This window comes from Pelophylax lessonae (genome assembly GCF_965119305.1).
Source record: "Pelophylax lessonae genome assembly, chromosome: 1".
Taxonomy (NCBI): Eukaryota; Metazoa; Chordata; class Amphibia; order Anura; family Ranidae; genus Pelophylax; species Pelophylax lessonae.
Window position 1 is genome coordinate 266,867,374 of NC_138768.1, and position 12,056 is coordinate 266,879,429.

Here is a 12,056-nt window from a genome sequence, read left to right on the forward strand (position 1 = left end):
AGGAACTTAGTCGTAAACGTGGGCCCTACCTCTCGGTTCAGAAGAAGTTTTTTTGTCCCTCAGGGTTGACTGACAGGGGCTCCGAACCTGGTCTGGCAGGCCGAGAGCGGGCTTTTTCAGCATGAAGGTGCACCCTCACCCCAACCGGGGTTGGGGGGCGTCTTCGCTGGTTTCCGGACCCGTGAACCTCCCTGGTACAAGACAAGTAGGTACACATAGTCATTCGGTCTGGCTAAAAGATCAAGTTTCGTTCTTGTCCCCCGGCAAGGTTTTTTTCTTCTACCTTGAGCCTGTCCTCGGACCGTTTACAGCGTCTGTTTGGGGCAGTACAAGACATGTTGCTTCAAAGGGTGTCCCAGTTCCAACTTCGGAACATTTTCAGGGTTTTATTTAAACCTGTTTACAGTTCCCAGGAAGGAAGGCAAGGTGCGTCCAATCCTGGACCTCACCATTCGTACGGTGGTTGCCTTCCTGCATCAGGGGGATTTTCTTACCTGTCGACATCAAGGATGCTTACCTTCATATTCCAATATATGACGGTCACCAGCGCTTCCTCTGCTTTGCCGTGGGTCTTCACAAAAGTGTTAGCCCCAATGCTAGCATTGTTACACCAATTGGGGATTGCGGTACTGGGCTACTTGGACGACCTCCTTCTGCGAGCAGAGTCCCCTACTGCTCTGGTGGAAAACCTGGAAATCAACATTTAAACTCAGAGAGTTTGGCTGGATTCTGAATTTTCTGAAGTCTGCTCTGGTTCCGTCCACAAAGCTGGACTATCTGGGTCTGACTCTGGACTCGGCCTTAGCCAGAGTGCTCCTTCCTCTGGACAAACTCCAGAATTTGCAGGCTGCAATTAGTCTCCTGCTGTTCAGCAGATGGATATCCCTCCGGACTTACATGGTCATCCCTCTGGACTTTCATGCAGGTGCTGGGCCTGACGGTGTCTACCTTCATGGCGCTTTTGTTTGCACAGTTCCATACGAGGTCCCTGCAAGAGTGATTCTGGGCCAATGGGACAAGACTCCGCAGTCTCTGGACAGTCAGATCCGGCTGAGCCGGGGAAGGAAGGAGTCCCTGATATGGTGGCTTCTTTCTCCGACGCTTCGGCTGGGCAAATCCTTCCTCCCCTTGTATTGTATGGATGCCAGCCTGCCCGCTGGGGAGGCATCCCCCGCAACGATTTCTACTCAGGGGATCTGGACACTGGAAGCCTCCTCTTTTAGGGAGGATCTACTGTCCCTAGGACCAATCTTCCATCTTGCTTTACAGTCGCAGGCTTTGACGGCTTTGCTGTTGAACGCTAGGTGCTAATGGATAGAGGTTTATCTTGGTTGGTGATTCCAACGCTGTTAAAAGCTAAGAAATCTACTTCTAGGAAGATCTATCCTCGTATGTGGAAGATGTACATTGCCTGGTGTGAGTCTCTTGAGGTTTATCTTCGCTCCTTCTCGTGGCTATGATCTTGACCCTCCTTCAATGGGGGGGGTTGAACAGAAATTGGCCTTGAGTACCGTCAAGGGCCTGGTGTCGCCTCTTGCGGTCTTCTTCCAACACCATTGGCCACACACTCTCTGGTGCGTACCTTCCTTCCGGGTGTCCGAAATTTGGTTCCTCCAGTGCAGTCTCTGTTGCCGCCTTGGGACCTCAATTTGGTGCTTTTGGTCCTCCAGAAGCCTCCCTTTGAGAATCTTCGGGAGATTCCCTTGCTTACGCGGTCTCAGAAGGTGACTTTTTTGTTGGCTATCACCTCTGCGCGCAGGGTGTCTGAACTGGCGGCGTTATCCTGTCGTTCACCTTACTTGGTGATTCACAGAGATAAAGGGGTTCTTCGTCCCTGTCCGTCGTTCCTTCCAAAGGTTGTCTATGATTTTCATTTGAATGAAGGCATGGTGTTGCCTTCCCTGTGTCCCAGGCCGAAACATCCAAAGGAAATTGCCTTGGATGTGGTCCGGGCAATTAAGGTGTACTTGGCAGCTACAAGTCTTTTAGGAAGTCAGACTCACTATTTGTGCTCACGGATGGGCCTCAGAAAGGGTTGTCCACTTCCTCTGCCACCATTTCCAAATGGATCAGACAGGTGGTTATTCAGGCCTTTTCCATCAGGGGTCAGGTTCCTCCTTTCCCTGTCAAGGCTCACTCTATTCGGGCACTTAGTGCCTTCTGGGCGTTCCGTCATCAATCGTCAGTGACGCAGGTTTTTAAGGCGGCCACCTGGTTGTCAGTGCACACTTGCACAAAGTTCTATAAAGTGGATGTGTTAGCATCTGCGGATGCTTCTTTTGGCCGCAAGGTTTTGCAGGCTGCTGTTTAGAGGACTTGATCCTCTTTGAGGGTGCATTGTTTTTTTCAGGTGGGCTCCAGTTATTTTGGTTGAACTCATGTTGCCTGATTGGCTACTGTTTAGCCATGGGAATTTTTTTGCTGTTCACACCCCTCGTATTTAACACTGCTTTGGGACGTCCCAATGGTTTTGAAGTTCAGGAGCAGTGTCCGTCAAATCAAACTTACCGTAAAATCACTTTCTCTAATTTTCATTGACGGACACAGCACCCACTACTCTGTGGCGTTGTTAAATAAATATATATAAATATAAAATATATATAAATATGTATATATATGTATGTATGTGTGTGTGTGTGTATATATATTAGGATTGCACCGATACAGCTTTTTGACAATTACAAGTACTTACACTTTCAGTCATGTACTCGCCGATACTTTGCCGTGCGATTTGTGCCATTAAAAAAAAATTGGCGTAAATCGCACTGCAAAGAATTGCATGCAATTTAAACAGGAATGCTGTGCGATTCCTGTCCATATCACATACGATTTTCCCCACTGCTCTTGTGTGTGTGTGTGTGTGTGTCTATAGAACGGGATTAAAGCACCATCTAGTGGGCAGTTTAAAATATGTTCGAAATCACAGTACATAGCTGGCCACATGCAAAATAATCTATCCTGATTTGCTACTATCGGTGGACCGGGACACGTATGTAGATTATTTTGCATGTGGGCAGTTATGTACTGTGAGTTCTAACATTTTTTAAACTGCTCACTAGATGGCGCTTTAATCCCTTTCTACAAAAACATACATGATGGGGGAAATCACATTCGATTCAGGCAGGAATCACACAACATCGCTGGTCAAATTGCATACAATTCTTTGCAGTACGATTTGCGCCTATTCATTTTGTAGTGAGGCAAATCGCACCACAAAGTATAGGTATCAGGAGCATTTGGGCAAGTACCGATACTCGCTCAAATGCTTGGTATCGGCATCGGTGCATTCTTAATATATATATTCATATTTGATGGATTTTATCACCATAGGTGTCCTGTATTAGCGTGTTCATTTTGGTACTATTGTTTTATTGTTTTCAGTTCTCAAGTCATATCAATCAGAGTACTCTTTCTTTATTTTACTATATCATTTATATGGCATATTATCCACACGTGTAAATTTTAAGGTACTTTTTGAAATGCTTTTATTTTTATTGCTCAGATTGGCACCAAACATGGAGTGATCTATTTAATTACAAAATATGGCTATATCCACATGTATGACCTGGAATCTGGTGCCTGCATTTATATGAACAGAATCAGCGCGGATACAATTTTTGTGACTGCGCCTCATGAGCCTACCTCTGGAATTATTGGCGTGAATAAAAAAGGGCAGGTAAGAACATCTTAACATATTGTACATGGTTGTAATTTCGCCTGTATTTTTTATTTTTTTGTCTAGCTTCTATCATCATATTCTAATATACAGTAAAACTTAAATGCAGTAATTTCAGAAATCAGTTTCGGACTCCAAAACACTCTTAAAAACACTTAGGACACTAACTAGGTAATCATAGACTCCAAGTTATCGGTTGATACCTTCAGGTAATTGGACTCTGGCAAAGCTTGTGGACATGCCCCCTTGAGCGTACCCCTATAATCCTACCTTCAGTTTTTTGCTAGTGTCCTGTAGGTAATGAACCTCTTCTCCTTTATGGAGAAGTTTCTGTCCTTAACTAGTTCCTATTTACTTCAAATTCTACAATAAACTCTTTACTGCCTTCTACTACTATACGAGAAGCAGTACATTCAGATCAGTGCAGCCTCTGTAATACCTTGGGAATCGCACCTGGACCCCACTCTGTGGGGAGACCGCTTGTAATGTTCCTTCAGGTCCTGTCCTCTGCACTAAGTGTAACATGTGTATTTAGTCGCTGTGGTCTATACCTATAGTTTTCAAACCCTGAAGACACCTCTGGGGGTATGCCCACCATGCAAAGCCTGGTCTCATACAGGGACCAGCAACGTGAAAAGGTAAGATGGCTTTGTCCTGTTATCGGACTGATACTGTAGCCCCTTATAGCAAGTGATAGAGACTTTAAAGACTTAAAAGGGTTGATCTGCTAAAGGCAGATAGGTTGCGAATTTTGCAAGGGAATATGCCCCAGAGCTCAGCAAAGTGAGGCGAAGCTTTGCTGATTTCGATCATCCAATCATGTGCAAGAAAAAATGCTGTTTCTTTTTTTTGTTTTCCTTGCACATGATTAGGTATTTTTTTCATAGTGAAACTTCACTTTCGCTAATCTCTGGGGCTAGTTCCTTTACAACGTGCAACCTCCCTTGTGAACAGCGCATTTGCCTTCAGAAAATAAACTCCAAAATGTCCACTACTTACGGTACACTTATTGTCTCTTGAATAATCATTTTTATGGTTAAAACTGTCAGGAAATTAGAAATTGTGTTTGACATTTACTTATTGAGTGTTTTAAACTTTCAAACTTCGCAGTAAAATTTTCACAATTTTAGAGCTTAGTCTCAGGTGGATTACTAGGGGTTACATCACACCACCCTTTTACAGCTACTTCTGCTCAGCACCCATATAAGGTACTCAGGCATTTCCTCCTGCCCTTTTGCCACAATGACTTCGCTATAGGGCAGTCAACACTTGGGTTGCTGTTTATTCTTACCTAGACATGTTTACCCCATTTCTGCACCCTACCTTGTGAGTATCACACAAGGGAGTACCTTCACAGATAGCAATGGCCGCCATTATTCACCTGTTCTGGGCCACCAAGACCACCTGTCTACAGGGACCTTGTACTGGAGAAGCTCGGTACAATACTTACCTTTTATTGATATCCCTTGAAGACCTATATAATCCTACAGGATATTACCGACGCCCTCTAATGCGGACCTACTTTTTAAGATCCTTGAAGGAATTTTGATTGAAGGAGCACACCCACTGTCACCTGTGGGGTCACCATACCCACCTGTTTTCCCACAATTTACCAAGTGTTTGGGGGTTTCCTTTCCAAACCCAGAAACGTACAACTCGCTACATATTCTGAGATCTGTGAAAACAGATAACTATAAGCTGGCGCACACCTGTAACGGCTCTAAGAGAACTGAGGTTTTCCAACCCGTTAAGATTTTAATTTTTCACATGGCCTTTCCTCTTTCGTCTCATAGAGAACTCTCATATCTGTCTGAGATCTGGCTTCTCTTGTTGGACTATTGAAAAAGGCAAATCGATCGAAACGAGTCTGGTCCTGTCCAGACATCTCAGACACTCCCAGCACCAGAGACGTATCTATGGCCATGTTTTTATGATACATTTATTGTTCTCTGTTACTGCTTTTATGTGTATTATATTTGTTTAATAAATTCTATACTAAATATACTCAAGTCCTGGTTTTTGCCGCCAAAGTCCCACCCCCCAGGGAAATTCTCTTCTTTGACATATTCTACAGGGATGTTGGCAATATCCAGGTCAAACACGGAATCCGAATAACTTCTTTATTAAAAAGCTACTTTCTAATACAACAAATTGTCTTCAGCTCTGACATTTGTCTTTGCCAGAGCAAACATTCTTTTTAGTAAAATGACAGATTTATATTGTGTAGATAGACCTGGGTTAATGTATATTTCAATCTGCTGCATTATGTGTTAACAGGTAGCTGTACAGCAAAGAGTTTGTCTTTATCTGACCGACCTGTGCCTGAGCTGGTGTCCGTGACTCCCTCTGTGATTGTGGATGGATGCCGTCCGTTCTGCAGCACAGTCACGCTCCACCATGAGGCTCCATATTCTGCGTGCTCAGCAGTGTGGTGAGAAATGTGCCATGACATTCATCAGTCGTGGTGTCTTGTCACAAGTAGGCATATGCCGCACAGCTTCTGCCAGCAGCCAGACGGCCACCCCAACGCCCCCCCCCCCGCCAGGACCGGCCGAATACAGGAAAGGATCGGGTAGTCTCGGGCATTTCCGGAACTGCGCATGCGCAGTTCCGAACCGAGCCGATCGCAGCCATTTTTCACGGGCACTTTTCTCCTGCTACGGGCATTTACAGGCGGGGAGAAAAGTGCCCGGTTTTTACGGGCTGCCCGTAAATATACGAGTGGTTGGCAACACTGGTAGGATCGTGGGGAGCGCTGTTGCTGGCTACCGGTTGTTGTTACCAGCGCGGGGGGGGGGGGGGGGGGCGTCCCTTAGCAGTTTTTTTGCACAATTTGTGTGGTCCCCTTATTCCTCATGGAGACTTTGGAGCACGTTTCCCCACCTAACCCCCCTCTCAGAGGCAGCAGGGCCCTCTGGGTCCCAACCATCCATTGATCCACGGATGGCAGTCCTTGGTGTGCCGGGTGGAGGTGGCTTTTGCGTGAGACTTAAAAATGGAGGACGCAGCTGAAGCTGCGGCGGAGACCCTGGTTCCCTTCCCCTTCTATTTTGACAGATTTGTCGCACAATAGTGGGAATGTCCAAAATGTTCCTTTTGTGGTCCCTAAGGGATTTGCAATGAGGTACCCTTTTTAAGAGTCCCTAAAGAGTGGACTGTTCCACCGGTGGTGGATCCCCTGGTTTCCAGGTTGAATAAGGCAACCATGATTCAGGTTGAAGAGTCTTCGGCCTTTAAGAATCCGACTGACAGGAAGGCGGAGACTGTGATCCGCAATATGTTTCCGAGCGATCGGACTGCGTCTGGATCACGGTTGTCCAGTGCGCATTTAATCGGACAATGTCATGGCCAAGGCTTATATCAATCATCAAGGGGGGCACAAGAAGTGTCCTGGCGGCTCTTGAGGTAGCTGGCATTCTAAGGTGGGCAGAAGGGTTTGTTCCAGCCCTCTCCGCCGTACACATTCCTGGGTGGAAAATTGGCAGGCGGATTATCTCAGTCGGCAGGCGTTGGCCCACGGGGAGTGGTCCCTTAATCCGGAGGGGTTTCATCGGCTGTGTCTCCGGTGGGGCACTCCAGAGGTGGATCTGTTGGCGTCTCGGCTCAACAGAAATGTGCAGAGGTTTGTGGCTAGGTCAAGGGATCCTCTGGCGGACGCCACAGACGCGCTGGCCCCATGGGGCCAGTATCGGCTCATTTACGCCTTTCCTCCTCTCAAGCTTCTGCCCAGACTTCTACGCAGGATCGAGGTAGTAGGAATTCAGGTCATCCTAGTGGCTCCGGACTGGCCTCGCACTGATCTGGTGCGGCTGGTCACCGACGTTCCTTGGAAGCTTCCTCTCAGGGAGGATCTTCTTTCCCAAGGACCAATCTTCCATCCAAATGATTCGGGAGATTCCCCTCCTTACGTTGTCTCAGAAGGTGGCATTTTTAGTGGCTATCACTTCTGCGCACAGGGTGTCGGAACTGGTGATGTTATCCTGTCATTCACCTGTGATTTCCAGGGATAAGGTGGTTCTTTGCCCATATCCGTAGTTCCTTTTAAAGGTTGTCTCTGATTTTCATTTGAATGAACGTTGCCTTCCCTGTGTCCCAGGCCTAAGCATCCGAAGAAAATTGCCTTGCATGCCCTGGATGTGGTCCAGGTAATTGGGGTGTACCTGGCAGCTACAGAGTCTTTCAGGAAGTCCGACTCTTATTTGTACTCATGGATGGACCTCGAAAAGGGTTGTCCGCTTCCTCTGCAACCATTTTAAGATGGATGAGATGATGGTTCAGGCGGTTTTTCAGGCTTTTTCCATCAGGGGTCAGGTTCTTCCTTTCCCTGTCAAGGGGCACTCTACTAGGAAGCTTAGTGCCTCCTGGGCTTTCCATCATCAGGCGTCAGTGATGCAGGTTTGCAAGGCATCGATGCACACTTTTTACAAAGTTTTATAAAGTGGATGTGTTTGCATCTGCGGATGCTTCCTTTGACCCCAAGGTTTTGCAGGCTGCTGTTTAGGAGGACCTGATCCTCTTTGAGGCTGTATTGTTTTTTTTTTTTTTTTTTTCAGGTTGGCTCCGGTTGTTTGGTTGAGCCCCTGTTGCCTGGTTGGCTAATGTTTACCCTTGGGAATTTTTTTGTTTCCACCCCTTATGTTTAGCACTGCTTTGGACATCCCCAATGGTTATGAATACCAGGAGCTGTGTCCGTTAATGAACGAAAGAGAAAATGGGATTTTTGACTTACCATAAAATCAATTTCTTTGATGTTCATTGACGAAAAGAGCACCCACCCCTCTGCGGAAATACTATTCTTCTGACCCTGCTTGTTACAAAACTGAGTGGCTATAGCAGAGAGAGGGAGTATACCCCCTGGGATTGCCCATGGGTGTAGCCAGAATGCTTCTGCCTATTGTCCTACTCCTGTAGGGGGCAGTATAACCCAATGGTTATGAATCCCAGGAGCTGTGTCCGTCAATGAACATCAGAGAAAAGGATTTTTACGGTAAGACAATCCCATTATTCTTTTTGTTTCCTTTTTTTTTTAAAGCTTCAGGACTAAATAAAACCATGACAATTTAACAGATATGTTTGTGGTGATACAATGTGTATAAACCTTTAAATATTGACATTTTACACAGTAGAAATTGATGATTTTTTTTTCCTATACAGGTGCTTTCAGTTTGTGTAGAAGAAGACAACATTGTAAATTATGCTACAAACGTGTTGCAGAATGCCGATTTAGGGCTACGAATGGCTATTCGAAGCAACCTAACTGGAGCTGAAGAGCTATTTGCTCGAAAGTTTAACACCTTGTTTGCTCAGGGGAATTACTCTGAAGCTGCCAAAGTAGCTGCATCTGCTCCAAAGGTATCCCAGCTAAAGATTTATCACCAGACACTATATAATGATGAACTGTATTCTTCATAATATGTGATATTTTCGGTCTCTCCAGGGAATTCTTCGCACAGCAGACACCATCAGGAAGTTTCAGACTGTACCAGCTCAGCCTGGACAAGCATCACCTCTGCTTCAGTACTTTGGGATTTTACTAGATCAGGGTCAGTTAAACAAGCTAGAATCACTAGAGCTTTGCAGGCCGGTCCTGCAACAAGGACGCAAGCAACTTTTGGAGAAATGGTTAAAAGAAGATAAGGTAGGAGCCATACCCAAAATTACCAGCAGTTTGTTAAAATAATATTGTGAACCATAATGGCTTTACTTTTATACTTTATAAATGTATAAATTACTTCTATAGTTGTTTAAATAAATTCCATTTCTGTGTTTGTTCAGCTTGAGTGCTCTGAGGAGCTGGGAGACTTGGTAAAGGCAGTGGACCCAACTCTTGCACTTAGTGTTTACCTGCGTGCTAGTGTGCCAAACAAAGTGATTCAATGCTTTGCAGAGACTGGCCAATTCCAGAAAATCGTTCTTTATGCCAAAAAAGTAAGTTACCCAAAAGTTTATAAATTGCCACTGGATTTTTTTTTTCAATCACAGCTGAAACCCTTTTTTCTGTTTTGTTTCTCAAGGTGGGATATACTCCAGATTGGATCTTCTTGCTTCGAAGTGTAATGAGGATCAGCCCTGATCAGGGACTACAGTTTGCCCAGATGCTTGTACAAGATGAGGAACCTCTTGCTAACATTAACCAGGTAAAATGTGTCCAGAGGCTTCTGTGACAAATGAAAATCTATCACAAAGTTTAAGGCCCCTTTCACACAGGGAGTCCGTCAGGTGGACTCCGTTTTTCTCAGCCAGGGATAGATCCGCCGATCCCCCGCTGAGCAGGCGGATGGCAGCTGTGTCTCTGCGCTGTGTGCGGAAGACACAGCTGTCAGGTCCTGCTGTTCTCTATGGGGGAATCGGATGGGAATGGACCGTCTGTCCGTTCTCATCCGATCCGCTGGCCAGATGAAAAATAGGGTTTCCATCCGTCCAGATTTAACGGATCGGATGTCAGTGGACTTGTCTCCGCTGACTTCCGTTGCCCCATAGGGATGCATGGGGCGTCCTTTCAGATCTGCCAAAAAAACTGATAGGCGGATCTGAACGGTCCGCCTGGTGTGAAAGGGGCCTTAAAGATATGTTGTGACAGCGGGTGGGGGGATCTTCTGCCCACACCCACTGTCACAATTTGAAAGCAGCACAGCTATGTGTGGCTGTTCTGTGAATGAATACACTACAAGTATCGACTCCCTTTGTGGCTGACGGCTTGTAGTTCTCAATCAACTACGAGGGTACTGGTGAGGATCCTTGTAATTCATTTAAGTTACTGCCTGCCCTTATCAAAGGTACGGGCAGACAGCTACTGTGACATTCTGCAGGAGCCTGACATTGCACCTGTGATCTTCTGATTGCGGGTACAATGCTTTACAGGCTTCTAAGAAAAAAAATCGTAAATACACATTTCTCTTTCGTTCATTGATGGACACAGCTCCTGATATTCTTTAACCATTGGGTTATACTGTCCCCTACAGGAGTAGGACACTAGGCAGAAAAAAAGCTTAACTACCCCCAAGGGGTATACATCCGACTCTCAGCTATAGGCACTTTTTTTCTGCTTAGTCTGGAGTAAGAACCTAGTTCCTTGCTGGGATCTTGGTCCTGGCAATTTTTTCCTTTTCTAATTAGATTTTTTCTATTTTTCCTGTGAGAATCTACAATCAACTGCTGGACAGGGCGATGGGCTGGATATTTTTTAAAAAATCCAGTGGTCACCCCAGTCTGACCAGGGAGCGCGCGCAGGCCAGAGCTCCGCGCTGGGTCGGTCGCGACAGGCGCCATGCTGGACCGGGGCAGCCAGTGAGTTTAACGTCTTACAGGGACACATATGATCGGGCGCCGATAGTCCACGTCAGTGTCTCCCTGGCCGACAGCCCCCCCACTTCGGTGGAGGGAAGGTTCTGTCTTGGGAGTGTTGCACGCTGGACTGGTCAGTAGATGGCCCCTTCCCGGTTGGTGAATGGGGCGCAGATACTCCCTGGGGTGGATGGTCCCTCCGGGGGGTTCACCTCCCACCCCGTGGGGCTCATGGCATTCTGGCATTCTACATGCCATGTGTCCCATCTGGCGGGTGCACTGTTCCCCCTCCACTCTTGGGGTTGTTTGTACTAAGGGGGTCTCCCTCGGGCCATCTGTAAGGCCTGGGGAGCGGGTGATCGGACTTCCGCTGGTCCGCTCTCCACTGGTAGTTTAGGCCGCTGCCTACTAATCAGAAGCTCCGTGGGGCGGCTCTGGTGAAGGCAGCTGAAGCCGCCGCTCTCTGCTCAGGCACTCGTCCTCCCCTCTGCTGCCTCGGTTGGTCCCGGTTCCTTTGAAGTCACACTGGCAGCCGGACGGCAAAAAATTTAGGCCGAGGCTTGCAGCCTACTAGCTGGAAGCTCCGTGGGGCGGCTCTAGTGCGAGCTGCTGAAGCCGCTGTTTTCAGTCCGGGCAGCCACCCTCCCCTCCGCTGCCTTGGCCGGTCCCTTCTTTCCTTCGAATCCGAACACTTGCGACTTGCGGCCTACTAGGCCGTGCCCTTCCTTCTGGAGGGGCAGCGCTGTGGGGGTGGTACTGGTCTCTGCAAGTAGTAGCCTCCATTATGCTACCCTTCCTAGTGGTGCTGTTTGGCCATAGGGGATTTTCTGCTTGCAGGACTACCTGCATCGGTGAGGCAATGGTGGCGGGCCTTGGAGGGGCGTCAGCGATCGGTGCCCCTAAGCCGGGCCTTAGTCTGCGCTTTTCTGTGTGGGGCCTCAATAACGTCCCACTCTGGTTCTTTTTTTGTGTTTCCCAGTCCCCTGCCTCATCAGTTGCCAGATCCGGATTCTGGCTCTGTTGCAGGGGACGTGCCCACCCTGCAGGGTTAGTCCATGTCCCTGACCTGTCAGAAAGGATATTCCCTCCTCAGCTG

At 47.2% G+C, this 12,056-nt stretch overlaps 1 protein-coding gene across 1 annotated transcript in view; it reads left to right on the plus strand.

Annotated features, from left to right (window-relative positions):
* LOC309547579 (clathrin heavy chain 1-like) overlaps positions 1 to 12,056 on the plus strand; it is a 280,201-nt gene that overhangs the window by 175,247 nt on the left and 92,898 nt on the right. Inside the window, exons 6-10 of the mRNA XM_082247451.1 lie at positions 3,503 to 3,676; positions 8,831 to 9,028; positions 9,114 to 9,314; positions 9,452 to 9,604; positions 9,691 to 9,813. Of these exons, the coding sequence (XP_082103577.1) occupies positions 3,503 to 3,676; positions 8,831 to 9,028; positions 9,114 to 9,314; positions 9,452 to 9,604; positions 9,691 to 9,813 (849 nt within the window). The remainder of the gene's footprint in view (positions 1 to 3,502; positions 3,677 to 8,830; positions 9,029 to 9,113; positions 9,315 to 9,451; positions 9,605 to 9,690; positions 9,814 to 12,056) is intronic.